Source organism: Dasypus novemcinctus, chromosome 2, assembly GCF_030445035.2.
Source record: "Dasypus novemcinctus isolate mDasNov1 chromosome 2, mDasNov1.1.hap2, whole genome shotgun sequence".
Classification (NCBI taxonomy): domain Eukaryota; kingdom Metazoa; phylum Chordata; class Mammalia; order Cingulata; family Dasypodidae; genus Dasypus; species Dasypus novemcinctus.
Genome location: NC_080674.1, coordinates 76,170,609 through 76,195,358, shown reverse-complemented (window position 1 = coordinate 76,195,358; position 24,750 = coordinate 76,170,609). Strand labels below are relative to the sequence as shown.

Genomic DNA, 24,750 nt, shown 5'->3' with positions numbered 1-24,750 from the left:
ATGCTATTGAAGTTAGGTTGGTAACAAATCAAACATGATTGTTATGGATTTAGGATGTTAAATTTAAGCCCCATGGTAATAACAAAGAAACTATATGAGCAATATATAAGAAATGAAAGGGACTCAAAATGGTACAATACAAATTTAAAAATCAAACAAATATAAAAGTAGGTATTAAAGGAAGAATTAAGGGACAAAAAAGGTATTAGCCTTACAAAGACCAAACAGCCAAATGGCAGGAAAAAGTACTGCATTATCAGAAGTAATTTTACAAGTAAATGGACTGAACTCTCCAGACAAAAAGCAGAGAGTAACAGAATGGATAAAAGAAGAAGGACCCAACTATTTTATTTATAAGAGACTCAACTTAAATTCAAGGACACAAGTTAAGTTGAAAGCTAAAGGATGGAAAAATATATAACACACAACTAATAACCAAAAGAGACCTGAGGTAGCTGTACTAATATCAGATAAATATAATTTAAGGCAAAAACTATTACAAGGGACTAAGAAGGTCACTAGATATTGGTAAAGGAGTAAATTCAACAGGAAATGTAGCAATTATAAATACATGCACCTACTGGCAGAGCCCCAAAACATATGAAACAAATATTGACAGATTTGAAGGGAGAACAGATTGATCTATATTAATAGTAGAAGAACTCAACACACCACTTTCAATAACGGATAGAACATCTTGATAAAAGACCAATAATAATAAGGAAGACTTGAACAATATTATAAATCAACTAGACTAACAAGCACATTTAGAACACTTCACCCAACAACAGCACAATACACACTCTTCTCCACTGTAAATGGATCATTCTCCAGGACAGACCATGTTAGATGAAAAGCAAGTCTCCCTAAATTCAAAAATACTGAATCATATAATGTGTCTTCAACAAAAACAGAGTGAAGAATTCAGTGACTGAGGTATAGCAGTTTGATATAATTGATGAATTCCAAAAAGAAATATTAGATTATGCTTGTAATCTGATCTGTACCTGGGCATGTCTGAATAATGATTAAGGCATTGCATCCCCACCCCTTGGTGGGTGGGGACTCACAGATAAAAGGGATGGCGAAGAACAGAGTTGAGGGCTTTTAATGTTGGAGTTTTATGCTGAAGACTTAAATTGCAGCCCTGGGAAGTCAGCACAGAGGAAAGAGAAGCCAGTCCCAGCAAGGAAGAAACCTTGAAGCCAGAGTAAAGCAAGCCCCAGGAACGTAGGAACCCAGGAAGCCTGAATCTACGCAGACGTCAGCAGCCATTTTTCTCCAGATAGACTTTGGTGAGGGAAGTAACTTATGCTTTATGGCCTGGTATCTGTAAGCTCCTACCCCAAATAAATACCCTTTATAAAAACCAACCAATTTCTGGTAATTTGCATCAGCACCGCTCTGGCTGACTAATACATGAGGAAAAACAGAAAATTCACAAATATGTGGAAATTAATACACTCTTAAACATCCAATGGGTCAAAGGAGAAATCATGAAGGAAATTAGGACTTATCTTGAGGCACATGAAAATGAAAACATGACACACCAAAGCTTATGGGATGGAGCAAAGGCAGTGCTCAGAGGGAAATTTTTAGTTCTAAATGTTCACAACATTAAAAAAAAGAAAGTTCTAAAATCAGAAACCTAACCTCACAACTGAACTAGAAAAAGAAAAAACTGACTCCAAAGTGAGCAGAGGAAGGAAATAAAGATTAGAATGAAGATAAAAGAAAAAGAGGGAAACGGACTTGGCCCAGTGGTTAGGGCATCCGTCTACCACATGGGAGGTCCGCGGTTCAAACCCCGGGCCTCCTTGACCCGTGTGGAGCTGGCCCATGTGCAGTGCTGATGCGCGCAAGGAGTGCACCTGTGAGGAGAGCCGCCCAGCACGAAAGAAAGTGCAGCCTGCCCAGGAATGGCGCCACCCACACTTCCCGTGCCTCTGACAAGTGGACAAAATAACAAGACGCAGCAAATAGACACCAAGAACAGACAACCGGGGGAGGGGGGGAATTAAATAAATAAATCTTTAAAAAAAAAAAAAAGAACTTAAAAAAAAAAAAAAAGAAAAAGAGAATTAAAAAAAAAGAGAGAATCAAGAAAACCAAACATTGATTCTTTGAAAAGACCAACAAAATCAACAAACATGTACTTCTACTAACAAAAAAAAGAAAGACAAAACTAAATAAAGAAACCCAGATTTCACCAACACGTTCCAAGAAGAATGAACACCAATACTCTCAAATCTTCCAAAAAACTGAAAAGGAATACTTCCAAATTCATTCTGTGAGGCGAACATCACCCATTAATACCAAAGACAGATAAAGGAAAAAAAAAAAAAAAGATACAAGAAAATTGCAGACCAATATCCCGCATGAATATATTTGCAAAAATTCTCAGCAAAATACAAGCAAACCAAATTAAAAAGCACATAAAAGACTTATACACCAAACTATACATCAAATGAGATTTACCCCAAGTATATAAGAAAAATCAGTTAATTTAATATACCAAAAAAAATAGAACAAAGGAGGAAAAAGCATTACAATTTTATCAATAAACGCAGAAAAGGTATTTAACAAAATCCAACACCTCTGCCTGATAAGAACTCTTAGAAAACTAGGAATAGTAGGAAACTTCCTCGATATGATAAAAAGTGAAAGCTTTCCCTCTAAGATCAGGCACAAAACAAGGATGCCCACTCTTACCAGTTATTCAACAACATTGTGCTGGAGGTTCTAGCCTGAGCAATTAGAAAATAAAAAAGAAATAAAGCTATCCAAATTGGAAAGGAAGAAGTAAAACTCCCTATTTGCAGATGACTTGGGCCTTTATACAGAAAATCCTGAAAAAACCCACAACAAAGCCACTAAAGCTAAGAAACAAATTCAGCAAAGTGGCATGGTATAACATCAACGCACAGAAACCAGTAGTGTTTCCACACACTAGTAATGAATAATCTGAAGAGCAAATCAAGAAAACAATTCCATGTACAACGCAATTAAAAGAATCAGATATGTAGAGACAAATCTACTAAGGATATAAAAGGACTTATAAATGGAAAAGTACAAAACACTGATAAAGAAATCAAAACCTAAATAAATAGAAGGACATTCCATATTAAGGGATCGGAAGACTAAATATTGTTACGATATCAATTCTAACCAAAGTGATTTAGAAATTCAACACAATGCCAATCAAAATTCCATCAGCCTACTTTGCAGGAATGGAAGTGCCAATCATCAAATTTATATGGAAAGGAAAGGGCTCTGAATAGCCAAAAACATTTTGATAAAGAACAAAGTTGGAGTACTCACATTTCCCAATCTTAAAACTTATTACATTGCTACAAGTAACTGAAACAGTATGGACTGATACAAGCACAGCCATATAGATCAATGGAACAGAACTAGGGGTTCAGAAATAAACCTCACATCTAGGTTAAGTGATATTTGACAATGTGCTAAGTCCACTCAATGAAGGGGAAGATAGTCTATTCAACAAAGAAAACTGGATCTCCATAAGCAAAAGAATAAAGTAGACTGCCTATATCATACCATACACAAAAATCAACTCAAAATGGATCTAAGACCTAAAAATAAGAACCCAATCTATAAAACTCCTAGAAGAAAACATAGGAAAGCATCTTCAGGACCTTGTGCTAAGCAATGGTTTCTTAGACTTCATATGAAAAACACAGGGAACAAAAAAAACCAGAATAATATGTCTTCATTAAAATTAAAAACTTTTGTGCAATGGACCTCATCATGAAAGTAAATACAACCTACACAATGGGAAAAAAACATCTGGAAACCAAATCCAGTAGGAGTTTTAAAACCAGAATATAGAAAGAAATCCTACAACTCAACAACAAAAAGACAACCCATGGACAAAAGATTTGAATAGACATTTCTCCAAAGAAGATAAATTACCAAAACACATGAAAAGATAACTTGACATTTTAGCTATTAGAGAAGTGCAAAACAAAACCACAATGATACCTTTTCACATCTACTAGAAGGGCTACTATTAAAAACAAACAAACAAAAAAAAAAAACAGAAAATAAGGACAGGTGGAGAGGATGTGGAGATATAGGGATACTCATTCATTGTTGGTAGGAATGTAAAATGCTATAGCTGCTATGAAAAAATTTGACAACTCCTCCAAAAATTAAGCACTGAATTACTACATGACTCAGCAATCCCTCTTCTAGGTATATACTCAAAAGAATTGGGAGCAGGAACTCAGATATCTGCACAGCAATATTCATTAGAGGCACTATGGATTGCCAAAGGATGGAAGTAACCCAAACATCCATTATCAGATGAATGGATAAACAAAATGTAGTTTATACAAACAATGGAATATTATTTAGCCATCTAAAAGAAGGAAGTTCAGTACATATGAGAATATGAATATGGCTGAACCCTGACATTATGTTGAATCAAACAAGCCAACCAAGAAGACAATTATTGTATGATCTCACTGATATGAAATAATTAGAATAAGCAAACTCAAACAGTTAGAAACTAGAACTAAGGTTATAAGGGGCCAGGTGCAGGTAGGGAATGGGGTGTTAATGCTTCCTTTGTACAGCGTTTCTATTTCCGGTGATGGAAAAGTCTTAGTAATGGTAGTACAACATAGTGAATGTATCTAATACTACGGAATTATATACTCGAGTGTGTTTAAAAGAGGAAACTTTAGATTGTATATATGTTAACGGAATCACACATTTAAAAACCCACAAAAATGTACAACACAAAGCATGACCCCTACTATAAACTATGAAATATAGTTAACAGAATTATAGTTTTTCTTTAATTGTAACAAAGGTAACACTAATGCAAAGCATTAATACTAGGGAAAACTGTGTGAGGGAGATAAGGAAGAAAGAAGCTCTGTATTTCCTGCATGATTTTTGTTATTCTACAACTTCTACAATAATTTTTTAAAAGTAAAGGCAATTCTTTATAACAGTGTGAAAATAAAACAACTATTAGGCTAAAACTTCAAAATTTCTAGGTATAATTCATAGGGGAAAAAATCCATAATTAAGAATCTGATGCTCATTGTGTAAGTTTTGCTAACCCCATATAAAGCAAAGTAGTTGAGATAACTGGTATATATATTAACATGAATGATGAAAAGGTAAGTGATAAAGAAAAAGGAATACACCTCCATGTTGACTTATATAGACATAAATTAAGAATTAATTAAATGAAACAGACATGACTGGAACACAACATTCCTACTAAATCAAGAGTGGACTCATATGGTCATGTAGGCAGAACAAGTCTATCTTTTTAAATCTTACTTAGCTTCAGGCTTATTTGAAAAACAACAAAACTTTCTACTTTCTTTGAAGCTCGTCTTCGTGCTAAACTGTTTCTAGACTTTAACATGTATGTGAGAATAGGGCAGTTACTCAGTTCTACGATAAAATAATAAACTTGAAAGAGCACTAACTCTGGAGTCAGAAAAAAATGAACTCCATTCCCAGCTTTGCCATTTTCTAGGTATATTACATTGGGAAATTACTTACTCCTCTTGGAACATCAGTTTTCCAATATGGAAAATGGAGAAAATTCCAGCTACCTTACAACATTATGGGGAATAAATAAATAAGACAGAACGTGTTCGACATGTAACACCACTTCTAGGCATCCAGTAGATACCCAGTAGATACTAGTTTCTTCTTTCCTTCAATAAAAGTCAGGTGATTCAAAACAAAAGCTCCTCTTTCAATAAAGATGCCAAAGTTGTTTGTTTTATTTTCCTCACCTCTGCATTTTCAAGTATCTGCAGACATTCTTCATTAGGCCGAGGCTCCCTGGGAAGCTCAATTTCAGATTCCTGTGTCTCCAGTACTGGCGAAGTATCAAGTGAGGAAGAGTTACCAACCACAAACGTAGCTCTGTTTGAGGTGTCAGTTTCCGCCACTAAAGGCTTTATAACTTCACCTGTTCAAGAGATCAAAAGAAATCTCATAACATTGAACATTATACCATAATTTGAAAATCAGATTCAACTTTCTGAGTCAGCACAGGAGGATTGTGAAGTGAAGAGAATATGAAATCACCTTTTCTTTCTTGGTTTATCCCTGTCTCCACCTCCACTGCATGGAATTTCTGGTTATTTTTGATAATCGTAAGGTCACGTCTACAACAATTGTCTGGGACTTTCTTTTGGGTCACTACAGGAGATGTTATAGGGTTTTTCAATGAAAGTGTAGATTCTGTCTCAGCTTGTTCAAAGAAGATATACTTGACAGCCAGCAGGAGAGCTAAACTTAGGGTAATAACTTGTTCAATATCCATGCTGACCATTCTAAATAAAAGAAAGCAGATTAAAATGTTATCATTCCAAAATTATAAAAGTACCATTGAGTGCTATGATTATTATATAACAAAATAGGTCAAAGTTAACTTACTTAGAAAGATAAAATTGCCAGAGGGAAACATTTGGTTCAATTCTCTTGGACACACTTTCATCCAAACCCAAAGAAACCTTAGAATTTTCTGCAGTACTGTTTTGAGGAGAAGGGTCAGCTATCCAGCGACTGTGAGCATGAACAAGAACCAAGCCTAGAGACTGAAATAAAGTTTTAAAAATTAAGTTATATAAAGCAAAAGTTCATAAGATTTATAGTCCTTAAGACTCTCCAAATATGAAATATTTTAGACAAAATATTTGGCCTCATATATCCTTGGCATATTTCAATGGAAACTGTTTTTTTTTTCTGTTTCTTTGAGGTACCAGGGCCAGGGATTGAACCGGGACCTTGTATGGGGGAAGCTGGCACTCAACCACTAAGCCACATAGGGTCCCCTGAGTTGGTTTTTACATTTGCTTGCTTGTTGTTTGCCCTTCTTTTTAGGAGGCCTTGGGGATCAAACCCAGGACCTCCCATGTGGGAAGGAGGCATTCAACTGCTTGAGCCACATCCTCTCCCAGGAATCTAATTTTTTAAATCCCAGCAACTAGATAACCAGATAATATTTTCTGTGGTGTCCACCTACCATGGAAGGAAGCCCCTGAACTTGTGACGTGACTAACCAACATAGTGGTCCCACTGTACTACTAAAAATATCCCAAAGCACAGGTTTTCAAAGAGAGATACAGTGGGGGAACTTGAAAAATCTGTTTAGGACAGAGAGACTTTAATAAAGACCAGGAGTCTCAAAAAAATGAGGAACCGCTTAAGAAAATATCAGCGCAGAATATCAGCGAAAGAGACAAAATTGGAAGATAATAGGCAGGAGAAATAAAAATAAAATTGAAAGAAGCAGAATATGACATTATAACCAAGGACCATCCATGACAAGAAAACCATGTAATTACCATAATCATCTTGACCCGCTGAGTTACGGGATTTGGTTTATTTTCTTCTTCTTCTAAAACTCGGGCAAAATGGCTGAGCTGCCAAATCGGACGGCCTTCACGGCTTTCCCGAGAAAGCTACAAAATAATTCAGTGTTATCTTAAAAGGTACTGATTCTATTTAGGTGAAGTGATTTAATAGAAATTAGAACTCTTTACGAATCCCATATGGAATAACTGCTCTTACCTCTAACACCAAGGACACACAAGCTGGAAAGAAAGTCATGAACACGAAGTAGTTGGCAAGAACTGACATGCAGCCAAAGCAGCACATAATTTCAAGTTGACGCACCCCTGGTTAAAGAAAAATTAAGTTTATATTTAGTAAGTATGTGTATTTTTGATGTTGTGTATCTCACAAGGACTCTTCCCACAGGAAGACAAATATATGAAAATATTAGTACACTAAACTCTTTGACATATACTAGAAAAAGAAATTAGCAACTCAGAGGTAATGCCAGCCTCAGAGCACAGTAGGAGTATTCTGAACACTAAGCCTTCCAGGACAGTAGACCTTGTCTTCTTCCATGTCCCCAACATCACAGTGCCAGACACAGTTAATTAACATCTGATAGATAAATGAGTTTCTAATCTCCCTTTATCAAACCTCTATCACAGGCTATTCTAATGCAGCAATCACATACACACACCCCCTCCCAGTTATACTACTGGATACACACACACACACACACACACACACCCTCCCCTCCCTCCCAGTTATACTACTGGATCCAATGCCACTAGTTACCATAAAGCAGTTCACCTGTGAACCAGGGACTTTATAAAAGTAGAGCTTACTACTAGTTATGTCATTCCTAATATACCACCATAATAAATACTTCACATGTGCTACTAAACTCTAATTTTAACATAACCTCTATGGTACTGTTGAAGTTCTTACATTTTAGTTAATCTCACTGACCTGTTTGAAAAATGATAAAATGCAAAATGGCAAGCCAAGATTAAAAATTAACAAAAACTTCCACTACAAACTACTTAAGGTCACATTTAGCAATCACAAATAGGTGACAGAATTATAGAGGTGAAAAAGACATTGAATTACCTAATCCTGCCCCCTCACTTAACAAGTAAACTGAGAATAATATAAATATCTATGTTTTTATATAAAACAAAATATAAAAAATTTCACTCATTAAATATAAATGCTTTGAAACATAAATAAAAAATGATTCCCTTTTCCTATAAAAACTGTTAAATAGAACAATATCAAAACCTCAAAGTTATATTTTATTTTCAGAATGGTAATTCATCATTTGACAATATATAGAACAAAAGGATACACTGCTATTTTTTTCAGTCTATATCAATTACTCTCAAATGTGGAAATTCCAGAGAATATAAAACTACAGTAACAAAAGCATTTTATGAGAAAACCATAAAATCACATCCTAACAGTTAGGAAACCTCCACAGCTCTGCATAATATAGTCATTCTGGGAAATTTCCATACCAATCTATAATTTTAATCCAATGTATTGGGTGTCTTACATTTGATATTTAACATCTAATTTTCTATTATCCAATTAATGATGAGGAAACATATGCTAATGCTGGGTACTTGCTAAGAAGTACTACATATTGTCTGATTAAAGCTGCATACTGCCTCTGCGGTGGACCTAACTCAGATCTGTGCAATTCTTGTACTGTCTCCAACATGACAATTACAACACAGGGAACCAAGTCACTAATTCAGTCTAGGCAACACCAGAAGCTGGACCCTGCAACAAGGTGGATCTTGGAATATAATTACAGTTAAAAACCAAAACACCACACAGGTAAAGCTACCAAAAGAGAGCAGAGAAAGAAAAGATGGAAGTGGTAGGAACTAAAGCATTAACTTGATAATCATGTTTTCAGCAAAAACAGATAGACACAAGGTTATGTATACCCATACACTCAAACAATTAAAGACTTTTAAGAGTAATGTCAGAATTTAAGAATAAACAAGTATATGGGTAGCAGACGTAGTAGCTCAGTGGTGAGTGTCTGCTATCCATGTAACAAGGTCCCAGATTCAATCCCCTGTACCTCCTAAAAAGAAAAATAAAGGATAACCAACATAAATTTAAAATGTTCTGCTTCCCCTTTATCTACACACTGACTTTTAAATATACTAAAAAACTGCTTACTGACCTGACATGGTACCAACTCCAATGACAAGACACTCAACAAGAGCATCAAGGGTGAATGTGGGACCTAAAATTGCCATTCCACGAGCAATATTTTCCCTTACTTCATCCTAAAACAAAGATTAAACATTGTCAATGAGGGTAAGGTATAAAATAACCTTATATAAAAATGTTAGAGAGTATTCTAATAAATCTACTATTCAAAGAAAAAATGTACAAATGATAAGACTAACAGGTGTTCAAGATAGAAAGAAGGCTAATTGTGTGGAGGTTTTTAAAAAAAGAAAATATAGTGCCCTGATTCCCATACCATGGAATGAAATTCTTCCTGAGACTATTCCTTTCAGGTGGTATATTAATCCTGTCATTTAAGTCCCAATAATTAAATCCTACAAAATTTTGCATTCTGGCTACCACCAAGAGATGCTCGGCTGCAATTTTTTAAATATTTATTTAATTTTTAAAATAAACCCTAAACAATATTCTAGTCAACATGTTCAAATGATCAAGAATATTCATCAAATACATAAATCAGGGTAGAACTAGAGCTTTTTCATTCTCAGATACTATGATGCAACATTGTTAAAATGGTAGGTTCTTCAAAGTCACTAATAGTCAACAACATGAAACTAGATGGAAAATGCTAGTCTTAATTTAAGTGGTTTAGAAATAAATCTACCAAGAAGCTCTTTTCCAGTAGTTCCTGTCTTGTTCTCTGATGTGTTTCACTAGGTAGACACTTTTCTATTCATCCGAAAATCTTTATTAGCTTAATTTCTGAAAACTTTCAAAAAGGAAGACAGGTAAGATTCCAAATTCCAGAAGCCATGGAACTATGGTTGAGACGTTAGATAAATAGGACTGTTTCTGGGGCACTTATGCAGACCACTCTTAGAATTTGACAATTAAACTAAAATTCTGGGCAACTCCTGAAATTTGAGGTATGAAGAAACCCTATTAATCCTTCCTATTAATGCAAACTGAAAAAAGGAAGGAAAAAAAAAGGTATACTCTTCATAGTCCATTCATAAATAATACTTACCTGTGAGTTGGAACTGAGGGCAAACTTTGCTAATGCACTTGCTCTGGAAAGGTCAATCAAAAGTAGGAAAAAGGGCAAAGCTTCACTGGAAAAAATAAGATAATGAGGAACATTCAATAGCAGAAACATATGGTGTAAAAATCACTTTAAAACAAAAGTTTCTGTCTCCATATTGTATCATAGTATGATACTCTAGTATACATATGTACATAATATGTGTACTTTTCTGCTACTAAAAGGTATATTCTATATTTCTCTGACACCTCCAAAGTTAAAAATATTAGCTGCTCAAAATATTTGTTAAAAAGCATTTTTAATGTTAAAAAATGTAAATATATTTACACAGAAACATATTGATAATTTTACAGCAAAATATTATTCTTAGTAAAAAAGGTCTCCTTGATTTGCAAAGGGGAAAAAAGTAGGATATATTTTTTTCATTAATCACTATCACAGAATGATAAACTAAACATTTCCAGAGAAAATTGGCACCAAGAGCACACAAGTGCTATATAAATTTGCACACCAACTGCTGTCCCACTTCTAGAAATACATCTTAAAGAGATGATCATGAGCACAACAAAGATTTAGTTATAAAGGTATTCCTCAGAGTTCTTATTAATGGAGGAAAATTAATAATCTAAATATACAACACTAGAGGATAGTACAAACTATAATACAGTCATACAACAGAATACTAGCAGCCATTACAAATAATACAATTTAACATTAAGGACATGGAAAGTTGTTCATAAACCATTATCAGGCATAAAAAGGTTACCAAATGATATAAATAAGACGACTTCATTAGAAGTTTTCTTTAAATATAAAAAAGTGAGAAAGGATATATACTAAAATGTTAATAGGTATTAAAATTAGTTAATAGCAAGATACACGAGAGTTTCCTCCCATATTTTCTAAACTTTTGAAAACATATATGCCACACCTATATTACTGGGGGGAAGCTCCTGAAAAGATATTTTTGTACTAAAAGCCACTTGAATTGCTCATTTTAAAATGGCTAATTTTATGTTATGTTATGTTACTTCAATAAAAAATGCAAAAAAAGAGATATGAAGTACTGATATAAGTAAAACATGAATGAACCTTGAAAATATCATGCTAAGCGAAAGAAGCTACAAAAGACCACATATATTTTATGTATTTCATACATATTGTATTATTCAATTTATATGAAGTATCCACAATAGGCAAATTTATAGTGACAGAAAGGAGATTAGTGTTGTTTAGGTATAGTATGTGTAAGGAAGATAACAGAGATTGACTGCTAATAGTTATGGGGTTTTTCTTAAGGGCACAAAAATGTTCTAAAATTAGATTGTGGGGATGGTTGCATAACTTTGTAAATATTCTCAAACACAATGAACTATACACTTTAAATAGGCAAATTGTATGCTATGTGAATTATATATCAATAAAGCTGTTTTTTTAAAAAGTTTAAAAAACACATTTCAAAAGAAAGTATATTTAGGTTGTAAATACTTACTTCAAGCCTGTCAATTCTTTATCTAAGAAATGAATGACAACTGTACTGAAAACGAAACTTGAAAAAATTGTGAAGAGGCCAGCAATACCTAAAATGACAAAATCCAACAAACTGTAAAAGCTGCATCCTTTATTACACAAATAAAACATTTTGTCTCATACACTATTCTGAAACAGAATTTTTCTCCAAATTATTATGGTCTCAAGTTTAAAGGATGTCTAACTCCCAGTAATAAAAAAGGAAACTGCTAAATGCATGCAGCACACTTTCAGCAATATACACGTTTCCATATATATAACTTGAACAGGTACATTTCCATAGCAAAACAAAAATAAGATGGCACATTAAGAAATGAAGTTTATAAAATTATTACCCAAAATATATTTTGATCCAAGTTGACGTAGGTTCTGGAACTGGAAGTAAATATACAGGATTGCTATGCACCGTGTTATTGTCAGAATTATAATGTCACTACTCAAAACATCCTATTGGGAAGAAGAGAAGAAAATAAAAATTCCAATAGCTTTTGCTTTCGAAAAGAGCAAACAAAAATAAGGATTTTTATTTTGTATGTACCATTAGTTTACAAATAATCATGGCAATAATTTGCACAATACAAGTCAAATGAAAACATTAAATGTGAATCAAAAACCAAATTCAATTTTTAAACAATCCACTTTGTTAATCCAATATGTATATATAATTACAATCATTTCTCACCATCAGTCTCTTACAAGAGATAGAATTCGCAAATAAAAAACCAACAACACTCATTTGTACAAAAAGAAAAATAACAAGTATTTCCAGTGCATTTCCATAGCACATACATAAATAGAAATTTGAGTTAAGTTCATGAATACTAAAAGATTTTATTCAACTTTTCTGGATTATATGGTCTCCAAAAAGAGTCATATCATTATCAAATTAAGTTCACTAACCTCTTCAAACTTTGGACACTCATAATTCCAACCACAGATCTTATTATTACCGGTAAACATGTTCATGGACATCATACAGATGGTCAGTGTCACTGTCCCCACTATGACTTCCCACGGATGGGAAGCCACAAAGAGGCCATGCATTCGGAAAAGTCTTGACAACATTGTAGCTACAGAGTCCTTGGATCCTGGAAAGAATATCGAGTGTGAACACTTAGTAAAGGGCTCACTGTATTTTTAAGAAAAGAAGGCTGTAAACCCTGCTTTGTATACACAGTGCCTTAAATACATGAATAATACTATTCGATACTGGTCCCTATAATCCTGGAAAAGAATTACAAAAGTAAGAAGACTCTATTATTAGTTCTTTACTCACAACACTTAAATTCTCTATTCACTGGCAACCAATTCTTAAAAATTGTGTGAACTCAAGCATAAAAGAGCAAATAAAAAATCAGTTTGATATTATCTGAGCTAAGGAGGAGAACAATAAAACAGAAAAAAAAAGTGAGAAACTATTCGGATTTATTTTCTAAATTACCCTGATATAAAATAAAATGTACATAAGCACCTTCTTCATTCTCCACAATCTGTGGTTACACTAAAGATAAATACCGAAGACTCTACTTGTTCAGGGTCCTCCTGCACATCATCATCTTAGTTTATAAGGACAGGGACCCATTACACTTTTTCACTCTATCCAACATACGGCATAATGATACTAGCAAAATGATGTTTAATAAACTTTCCTGGAGCACATGTGGCTCAAGCAGTGCAGTGCCTGCTTCCCACATGGGAGGTCCCGGGTTCAATTCCCAATGCCTCCTAAAAACAAATACAAGAACAAAAACAAAAACAAAAAACAAAACAACAAGCAAATAAATGAAAAAACCAACTCGGGAGCAAATGTGACTCAATGGTTGAGAACCAGCTTCCCACATATGAGGTCCCGGGTTAAATCCCCTGCCCCAGTATCTCAAAAACAAACAAAAAACACCTTCTTAATATCACTGTCATTAAAGAAGTCTTTTCTAATGTTTTTTACATTAATAAAAAGGAGTTAATGTGTACACACACACACAGAAAGTTAAGAATTTTGCTGTGGAGGCTGCGTTCTTCTAGTGGAATCAACAAAAGGGCTAAAAGACCAAAGGAAAAGCATTAAATATAAAAAGCTCCCAAGCTTTTATAGTTAAATAAAAAGAGTATGGCTACCTAAAGTATGAGCATGCTATCATTCAAAAACATCACAATAGAACTTACAGATAATTTTTATCTAATGATTATTAATGACTAAATTTCCCCATTTTTTTTGGTTAAATAATAATTTTTATATTGTTGTTGTTGGTTTTTTTAAAATCTAATGTAGCCATTGGTCTCTAATGTAGGAACCTGCAAGCCCTGCTTCTTTTCTTTTCCTTTTTATTTTAGGAGGCATTGGAGATTGAACCCAGGACCTCGTGCATGGGAAGCAGGTGCTCAACCACTTGAGCTACATCCACTCCTTGCAAGCCCTGCATCTTTCAGGAAAATTAATGCTTATGATAAGCATATTTATTAGCCATAAAAATTAATTAAATTTTAAAAGCCCGCTATTGCCATTCTAGCAAAAATCCAAATGAACCTCACATTTACGGTTTTAACTAAAAATGACTGATTTATTGAAGACAGAAGATAAGAACGTAACAAATTGAGGAAAAGCAAGCAGTTAAAGGAAGAAAAGGTAGCTTTTAGGAACCAAATCAATTACCAAGTCTCATTTCTCACTGCATCATTCTATATACTCTACACTTTTTAATCTGGCCACCAGATAGATGACTGGCTTTCAATCTGTAGGTCCCAACTCTTCATTGTATCAATTAGATCATGACATCAATTTTGTAGGTCAGAATAAACATTTTTTAAATAAACTAAAATAGAAAACAATAACAAAAATAGCAGAGAGTAAGACACAGTATGAGTAGGTATTATTTCTTGACATATGTATTTCTTACTGTGGGTTGAAATTTTTAAAAACTGGTAGTCACTAAGTTATATAAATGTGTCATGCATTTGCCTATGTTTTTCTATGGTTTCTCCATCTTCCAACCTGAGTCATTCATTTTAGCCACCAGCACCTAGGACTCACATATAACAGTTGCTTAACAAATACCTGTTTAATTAAAAACAAATTCTTCAACTATAGCAGCATACATTTTATTGGCACACCTTGAAGCATACCTAAAGATGACTTTTTTTTTTAAAGTCACTTAGCTATGGATATAAATATCACCCACCCCATAAACTAGTAAAGGGCTGAATGCAGACCATTTGGGCAACATATTAATAGGGAATGAGGCAGGGTGATAAGTTAAATTTTATATACTATAATGGAAACTGGAAGGGAAAAAAAACCTTTTTATTAAATGAGCAGGAGGAGCTGGGACTTAAAACGTACTGGTGGGAAGTAGATATAGCTCAAGTGATTGGGCTCCTGTCTACCATAGAGGAGTCCAGGGTTCGATTCCCAGGGCCTACGGGTAAAGGTAAACTGGCTGGTGCAGCGAGCTGGCCCGTGGAGGAGTGCTGGCCCACGCCGACGTCCAGCGAAGCAAGATGACACAATAAAAAGAGACACAGAGGAGAGACGATATGAGATGAAGCAGACCAGGGAGCTGAGGTGGAGCAAGAGATTTGAGTGCCTCTCTCCCACTCTGGAAGGTCCCAGAATCGGTTCCCGGTGCTACCTAAAGAGAAGACAAGCAGACACAGAACACACAGCAAATGGACACAGAAAGCAGACAGCAAGCCAAAATGATGGAGGTGGGGGAAAAACAAATAAATAAATCTTAAAAAAAAAAAAAAAGTACCGGAGAGCTTTAACCGTATCTTGGATTTGGACCCTACTTAATTATAACCAAAAGCCTCATAAAAGGCTACCTTTTCATAATGGTTTTCTACTACGTAACTTTCTTCATATCTGTACATATATATGACAAGACAAACTGGTCTAAAGGATCAGCTAATATCAATGTTACAGAAATTTAATTAAAGATACATTTCAAAACTATGTCAAAATGACTTCTAATCCTCCCTTCCAAAAAATCTCAATTTAAGTTATTTCCTATCAACCCACAGTTACTCTGCACTATTAAAAAGTTAATGCTGTTGAATTAAAACCTGAAATGCTAGCAGGAAGGAAAGCCAATGAGATCAGAAATTGTTTTAGCATTATTAACCCATAATTATATATGAGGCACATTATGGATTCCTTCAAAGACTTCATGGTAGCAATGGCAATCCTACATCCCCCCACCTTGGTGTAAAGTCATCCTTGCAAACCAAAAAAATTCAATTATATTTGATCCTGAGCCACCCCCAAACACAAAGAACCTTACCTATTTCAAAATACAAACTGCACAACCAAATGTATGTAGTCATAATTGAAAACCTCATTTCTCATGAGCACCCTCCCATTTCCCTGTGATCATGCAAAGCATTTATATACCACATAATCCAATCTCTACCTTTCCCAGTAATTGCAAATGGCAGTTGCAGGCTACAAGTTATGCAACTTCCAACAAGTAGTATTTATACTATGCTACAATAAACATACATTTTACTTAAAAAAAAAAAAAAAAAAGCCAGATAGACAACCCATGCCTTGCTTATTCAAACTGAAGTATGCTTCAGATTCTTTAAATTATTTAAGGATTCTTTAAACAATTTAAATTTAATGGAAGGCCTTAAATGCTAATCATCAGTTTGCTACAGAAACCACCGACAATAGGCAACTTCAGAAAAGGATGCTTTAGGATACTTTGGTGTCCTACTCTGCTTCTTTTCTCCCACTCAATACTCCTCCAGTTCTACATAATCCAGTATTTGATTATACACTGTTTTACACGAGTCTCACATTAATTAATATATATGTTTTGTGTCTTTGAAGGCATTTGCCATTCTTCATACTCGAGTTATTCTGGATATCAACAGTATGCAGCATTCTGTTGCCCAGCTTAGTATGGGGGTGGGGGGGTGGAGGGGGTAAACAAAAACCTGCAGTGAAAATCAGGAAACACCCAATTCTATTACATGCTTCCAGTTTATAGATAAATCACATCTCTATTAACTCACTTGCTTACTAATCTATAAAATGAGGATGAAGCTAGAACTCCAAAGTTCTATTACAAAGACAAATATTAGGTGGAACCTCATGAAATTGCTATTTTTGTAGGTTAAAAAAGGGGGGGTGGTACACAAATTTCAAATATAGGCAATTTCAAACAGAGCAGCCTAGATAGATATTGATTTGTTAGTGTGACTAGCCATTAGAAACTAGAACAGAAAGGAAAAAAAGCACACACACTTCATTTTGAAATAGCCACACCACCCACATTTACTAATGCTGTAATTTATGCACGATTTTTTTAAACCTTCATTTTGCTAATTTCCACTTTTCCTTACTGACAAGTTTATCGTAAATTCTGGAAAGACACTAAAACAAAGCAGGTCCACATAATGCAGTCTATCCCAAAGTAGACTCCAGGCCTTTGCTAGATTATCTCTAAATCATAAAATGTCTTTCAATGCATGAAAAATATAAATTCGCAAGTACACAAAAATACTTTCTCAAGTGTGTGAGACCTGAAATTATGCACATTTAGTATAATCTAGAAACAAATGTTTCCTGTAAATTTTGAGGACCAAAACTAAGGCAGGTCCTCAAAACCTGAAATATTTTAAACGACCATTTAAGATGAACAACATCAACCTCCGCCCTCCTCAGAAACTGTTCTGGTTTTGAAGCTCCAATGAATATCATTATTTTCAAAACCAAGTAATTTCGAAAAACCTACAAGGCTTGAACTAAAGGACAACAGCATCAAGGAAACTACGTCCCTCACAACAAAACGATTCCTTGAGTCCTTTCTCGGGTAAGTCTCTACATTGGGCTCTGCATTATCTCAAATAGTTTTTCACGGAAATAATCAGATAACACCTATACAGACCGACAGTTCTTTCAGGGCTCCGAATTAGTCAGCACCATCTACGCAGATTTGCCCTGTCACTTAAAAGAAAGGCGTCTGGGCGTGAACCACCCTTGGACCGCGTAAACGGTCTCCAGTCCTCTTCGGGGGCCGGCAGTCCCACAGGCCCCCGACATTTCTCGAACCACGGGGCACTTCACGATCACCCCGCTTGGCGCTCCTTCCGCCTGGAGCCCCGGGTGACCGTGACTCGGCGGCCAGCACTGCTTACCTCGGAGAGGGCCGACGTACGGGGCTACGCCCCACGGATCCACTGATGGTGACGACCACCACGACGAGGCCCGACCGCCGCCCGCCCTTCAAGATCAGCCTGGCTACGGGCTCCCCAGGCAGTGGCGCGGGCCGCCGCTCGACCTGCCCGGCCTCAAGGACGTCTCCTCGCCGTCTCCGCGGTACCCGGCAGCCACACCTGCCAAGCAGCAACCGCACCTCCGGTCAAGTTCGCAGAGCTGCCGGCACCCACTTACTTTCCAGGACCAGGCGAAACAAGAAACCGCCACCAATCCGGCCTAAATCCAGCTCCCACCCACCGCCGACCCCGGCCCCCTTCGTAGCCACCTCCCTCCTCACCTCCTGGATCTCACTAGAGGCCACCCAACCCAGGGGCCGGCGCTCTGGCTGTCTTTAGTCAACAGAGACGCAGGGCGGAAGGAACTCTCGACTTACGCACGCACGGAGACCGGCGAGCCTGAGACCAATGAGAAAGGATCGTCCGATCGCCTAGCCAATCATCTGGGGGCTGCTCGGCCTGGTTGCGCTACGTCACGAACGGTCGCCTTAACAACCGCCCACAGCTCTTGCAGGTGCTGAGAACTCGTACCGCACCATCTCTCACCATGGTTCCGCCAACCAATGGCTAGTCGAGTCCCAGCACTAGGGCCTGCCTATTGGTCGAAGAGCCTTGGGGGCGCCAGCGTGGAAGCTGCCTAGGCGAAGGCGATAGGGGATCTAGCGGGTGGGGTGTCCCACTGCCCAGGAACTGACCTGCTGCCATCCTGGCTGTGAGAGTACTATGGTAGGCAAGGGTAGAAGCAATTGGAGCGTGAAAGTAAACACAGGGTCAAGCTGATAAAAAGAAAGCTCAATTATTTAGTGGATAAAGTGGAGGGCGGTAGAAGTTACCCTGAAGAGAGATTTTTTAAATGGCAAGTGGCAGCGGGTGCAACCCAAACTTCAAGCTGACCCCTATCCAAATCTAAAGCGACGCCTTCCTGTCACTTACCTATTCGTATAAATGGCTCCAGTCACCTGGGTCTCTTGCCTAAGTGGCACCCGTCACTCAGGTGCAGATTTTCTCTGAAATGTACCTCTTCTCTTCCTCTGCATTTCCTCAGCCTTCACTCTAGTGCTGGCCTGTACTACTTCTTACCTGAGAATGCAATAGCTTCCCCTAACTGGTCTCTCCACTTTTAGGTCTTCCACCCTCTAATCAGTCCTACACGGCTGCTGAGTAATCTTCCTATGCCATAGTGCCTGCCCCCAAATCTTTGGGAGTTTCTCTGTCTTCTGAATTTGAGAAACTCCCCAGCCTGACGCTTCGCCAATATGGCCCCACCCCACATTTAATGCATCTCTCTCACTACTTCCCTATGTAAAACCTACATTTCACCCAAAAGAGCAACTGGCCTTTCTTCAGTCAGATGTAGTACCTTTTTACCTCCCTGCTGATGTTCTCTCTGTCTAACGTGGGTATACCTGCCTATTTTAACTGTTGAAATCCTCACCATCCTTCAAGGCCCTTTTATTTGCTACCTCCTTTCCTGAGACCTTCAAACACATGTCCTATCTCCCAACTTGGAACACTTCTAACATTTCCATATTCTGGGGCATGTCATTATCTTATTATTTGGAAATTTTGTAAGGTCAAATATTGTAGGAATAATAACTATTATCTTGCTAAATTCTCATAATCCCTATAAGATAGGTATTATCCCCATTTTAAAGAAAAAACAAAAGTTTGTTAAGCAATTTGCTGGAGATTCCCTTGATGATAATTAGAAAAAACTAGAATTTGAACCCTTGTTTAAAGCTTATGGTGATTCTATTATACTCCACAGCTTCCAGTGTTGGACTTTTATTCATATCTCTTTAACAAATACTTTTGCAACACCCTTTATGTGCAATGTCCCATAGTTGGTAATGGAGTTACTACTACAAACATGACAGGCATGGAGGCCTTTATGAAGCTTAAATCCCTGCACAGAATAGGTGATAAATAGATATTTTTTGGATTAATTATAGTGAAAGGAAAGAGTTTGCAGAGTGAAGAAGTCTGAAGTGAATTAGCCAAATACTGTTATGAGTTTTGTCAAAAAAAAAAAAGAGGAGAAAAGGAAAGAAGGATGGAAAGGAAGGGAAAGAGAGAAGAAAAGAAAGGAAGGATGGAAAGGAAGGAAGAAAGGGAGGGAGGGGGTGATGTACTACAAAAAAATTATTATTAAGAATTGTGAATTCATAAACTTTCTAATTAATGGTCTCTTCCATTTTAGCCTAGAATTGTGAATGATTAACTTGTCTGTCCTTTGTCCTTTGGAATGTGATAATGCAGCTATTCAGGCAACTCCATCACCCATTGCCCAAAAAACAAATGTTTAAAAAGAACTAAATATCAAACGTGATATTTACACATCCTGTTTGTATCCTCTGTAAAACTAAAAGCTGAATACCTTTTATGTTCCTGTTCAGTGTACCATCGTTGTAGCAGTTGTGAGAGGTTCAATTATTTGCATATAGAAAGGCCAGGCCTCAGGAATGATTTTGAGAAGGAAAAATGATTTATTGATGGCCGGCTGAACTCGAGATCTTTCTGTTTCAAACCCAAGCCCTGAACAAGAATTTTGAGTTCCTTTTATACAGAGAGGAAGGGTCAAATTGTTCTGTTTCAGTTCTCAATAGGCTTGAATTAGCATATCTTGTCCACATCCTAAGTAAGCTTTTAGCACATTTGGTTACCAAGGGCAGGACTGCAGCCTCGTACTGTCCCACACCCACAAGTCACAGATAGCTTAGGTTATCTAAAGAGATGAAGAGCCTCCCACCCATAGCCCACTTCACCATAAATAGAATAGAACAAAGACACCCCAAGACACTGCATCTCTCCTGCGGAGGACTGGCCACCCACCACTGGATGGATTCCGTTACTTTCAATGAGGTCATTCTTCAAGAGTTGCAAGACTCATTGGAGTTCTGAGGTTCGGAACCCCTTAAAAGGGATGGTCCCCAAGCTGCCAGTTGGAGCCTCACCCAGGAGGGGATGCTCTGCCTGGGACCGTTTTACCAGTTGGGACTCTGATCGGCTGCAAAGGGGCTCCCCAGCCCCAGTGAGTCGTTGTATATAATTTCATTCTTTCCTATGTCTTTGATTACTTAATTTTGTGATTGCTCAATTGTTATAATCATTTAATATAACCACAAATTCATCTGATTGAATAAAACTGCCTTTGCATTTAGAGTTTTCTGCCTCTTCCTTTACAGAACAGGGGGGAGGAAGGAAGGTCTATAAAGTATTAAGAGTACTTTGTCATATTTTTAATGCCTATATACGCCTAAAGGGTCAGATATCTCAGAATTGGAAGTAACCAATTGTACAAATGCCAAATATAAATTTGAATAAAGATTATGAAGTTGTTACCATTAAAGGATTTAGACCAAGATCTGGAGACTGTCATTCCTAAATTCTATTGAATTGATAACTCCAATGGGTATATGAGTTCAAAAGTAACCAATAAAGAAAACTGTAATTGTCTAACTTTATGTACTTAAAATTTCTATATTAGTCTAAAAATGTATTTCAAAAAAAGAATATTGCACTTAACTACTAATTTGTACTTAATGATAAATCACAAAATTTGGCATGGGCAAACATAGAAGGAGAAAGTGGAGTTGTGGTCAGGGACATCTCTTGTGGGCTTACCCCACCTCCCCCAACACCAGGACAGGATTTATAAAATTATCACTTTAAGAGTCTCTTTTAAAGTAATGAATGATTCACTTTTCCAACTTAATCTACAATGCCCTTAGTATTTATTTATATAAATATGTTAGGCCTCTGGCTTTAGCTTTTCTTGTTTTTATTGTCATGGTGATGTGGGCTATGGGTGGGACGCTCTTTGTCTCTTCCGAGATAACCTAAGCTGTCTGTCCTGACTTGTGGGGGTGGGACTGTAGGAGGCTGCAGTCCTGCCCTTGGTGACCATGGCAACGACTCCAGTCCCGGGAGGCACTTTAGCAATGCAAACTCTATATACATACCGGTCAGTCCAGGGAAACTCTGATGGTGGTGATGCAGAAACTTAAGGGAATTTGGACTTGGCCTCGAATGGGAAATATAATATAGCCTGTGCATAAATTCAAAATCATCTAATTCTGTATCCAAGTGTGCCTAGTCTCTAGAAATTCAGTTAAGTGATATGGGCTTTGAATGTTCAGAAAGGATGTAAGATTGAATGTGTATTCAAAGTTGCATCCAGACGGAATGTGGGCAAGATGCTAATTCAAGCTCACCTGAAATGTGGGCGATATGTTAATTCAAAACCTACCTGGGGAAGCGGACTTGGCCCAGTGGTTAGGTCGTCCGCCTACCACATGGGAGGTCTGCAATTCAAACCCCAGGCCTCCTTGACCTGTGTGGAGCTGGCCCACATGCAGTGCTGATGCACTCAAGGAGTGCGGTGCCACACAGGGGTGTCCCCCGCGCAGGGGAGCCCCAAGCGCAAGGAGTGCGCCCCGTAAGGAGAGCCGCCCAGCACGAAAGAAAATGCAGCCTGCCCAGGAATGGCGCTGCACACACGGAGAGCTGACACAACGAAAAGAAACACAGTTTCCCGTGACACTGACAACAACAGGAGCAGACAAAAGAAGACATAGCAAATAGACACAAAGAACAGACAACCGGGGTGGGGGGGGGGGGGGGAGGAGGGAGGGGAATAAATAAATAAATAAATCTTTATAAAGTCTTCAAAAAAAAAAATTCTACCTGGTTCTCAGGCAAACACTTAACTAACAAAGAAAGTAGTTTTCTTTGATAAAAGCACTATTTGATTCCCTGTCCTGTATAAAAGGAACTTGAAAATCTTGTTCGAGGCTCGGGTTTGAAACAGAAAGCTCTCGAGTCCAGCCAGCCATCAATAAATCATTTTTCCTTCTCAAAATCATTCCTGAGTCCCGGCCTTTCTATACACAATAATTAAACCTCTCTCAACTTCTACAACAATGGGTCATGCTTTAAAATGGAGAATTATAAGGACAGCAATGATTATGATAGTAATACTTGTAAAGCTGTTTATTGCTCCTTTATGTATAATTTCTCCTTTAATTCATGTAACAGTCCTGTCAGGAAAGTATTATGGGAATCTATTTTAAAAGTAATGAAGCTACAGAAACAGAGACATTAGGTTACTTACCTAAGTTTGTATGGCTCAGAAGTGGCAGAGCTACAATATATACTCTGGAGTCTGCCTCCCAAGCGTGTGCTCCAAACTATTCCAATAAACTTTCTTTTGCATTAGCATAATACAATACACAATTTTGTATTAGCATATTTTGTATGATTGCTCAAGCTTCTGATGTACCATTGAAAAATACTTTTCATATCATCAAAGCAGACATTATTGGGAAGTGGACTTGGCCCAGTGGTTAGGGCGTCCGCCTACCACATGGGAGGTCCGCAGTTCAAACCCCGGGCCTCCTTGACCTGTGTGGAGCTGGCCCATGCGCAGTGCTGATGCACGCACGGAGTGCCCTGCCACGCCGGGGGTGTCCCCCGCGTAGGGGAGCCCCACGCTCAAGGAGTGCACCCAATAAGGAGAGCCGCCCGGCACAAAAGAAAGTGCAGCCTGCCCAAGAATGGCGCCACACACACAGAGAGCTGACACAACAAGATGACGCAACAAAAAAAAGAAACACAGACTCCCGGTGCTGCTGATAAGGATAGAAGCCGTCACAGAAAAACACCCAGCAAATGGACACAGAGAGCAGACAACTGGGGCGGGGGGACGGGGGATGGGGAGAGAAATAAATAAATAAATATTTTTTAAAAAAGCAGACATTTACTTATTTACTTATATTGTACACACAGTTCCCAGACGTATTCAAATTTATACATATTTTCTCTTTCTCTTTCTCTTTGGCCGGCACAAGCATCTCCGAGCCCCAACCCCCAACCCCCAAAAAATAATTTTTTTTCAACCAGTTCATTGCAAGTAGTATTTGGTCACACAGTTTTTGGCAGACACTGTGGATTATTATCACTCCTGCACAAAGCCAAGAAACATTCACCAAGGGCTCACTCTGTACTAAGCAAAGGGCCTGGCACTAATAGCATAGAATTAACTAAATAAATAATCCCTGCTCCCCAAGCTTTCAGCCCAGTGTGAAAACACACACAAACAGATCTGTTTCAGATAATGTGCTAAGGGCCCTGACTGAGCTATGCACAGGAAGCTGTGAGAACAGAAGATCATCCAGTTAGAGGTGTATTTTGAACAAGAGAAGTGGTTTGAAGGAAGGCTCTACCAGGCACTAGAGCCATGAAGGTGAAAGCATGAGAACTGGGACCTAAGTAAACAAGGAATTTTAATTAGGCAGATATCTTAGAAGCATCCTAGAATTAGAGACATTAAAAAAAGGCGAGAAAGTCACGAATAGACTGGCAAAAGATCTCAAGGCTCCACTGGCGAAAAATCACATCAATTAAAAGTC

At 37.4% G+C, this 24,750-nt stretch overlaps 1 protein-coding gene across 3 annotated transcripts in view; it reads right to left on the bottom strand.

The window, feature by feature from the left end:
* HMGCR (3-hydroxy-3-methylglutaryl-CoA reductase) overlaps positions 1–18,750 on the bottom strand; it is a 31,968-nt gene extending 13,218 nt beyond the window's left edge. The window contains exons 1-12 of one of the 3 annotated variants that reach the window (XM_004466530.5): positions 18,622–18,750; positions 18,263–18,460; positions 13,025–13,212; positions 12,460–12,571; positions 12,087–12,174; positions 10,580–10,664; positions 9,542–9,647; positions 7,576–7,682; positions 7,350–7,466; positions 6,439–6,599; positions 6,088–6,335; positions 5,790–5,968 (exon numbers count right to left, since the gene is read on the bottom strand). In XM_004466530.5, the coding sequence (XP_004466587.1) occupies positions 5,790–5,968; positions 6,088–6,335; positions 6,439–6,599; positions 7,350–7,466; positions 7,576–7,682; positions 9,542–9,647; positions 10,580–10,664; positions 12,087–12,174; positions 12,460–12,571; positions 13,025–13,189 (1,368 nt within the window). In that variant the 5' untranslated portion in view covers positions 13,190–13,212; positions 18,263–18,460; positions 18,622–18,750. Of the gene's footprint in view, positions 1–5,789; positions 5,969–6,087; positions 6,336–6,438; positions 6,600–7,349; positions 7,467–7,575; positions 7,683–9,541; positions 9,648–10,579; positions 10,665–12,086; positions 12,175–12,459; positions 12,572–13,024; positions 13,213–18,262 lie in introns of all 3 variants that reach the window. The other 2 variants (XM_071208660.1, XM_058274941.2) reach the window with 2 other exon arrangements.
* Positions 18,751–24,750: the final 6,000 nt, after the last annotated feature.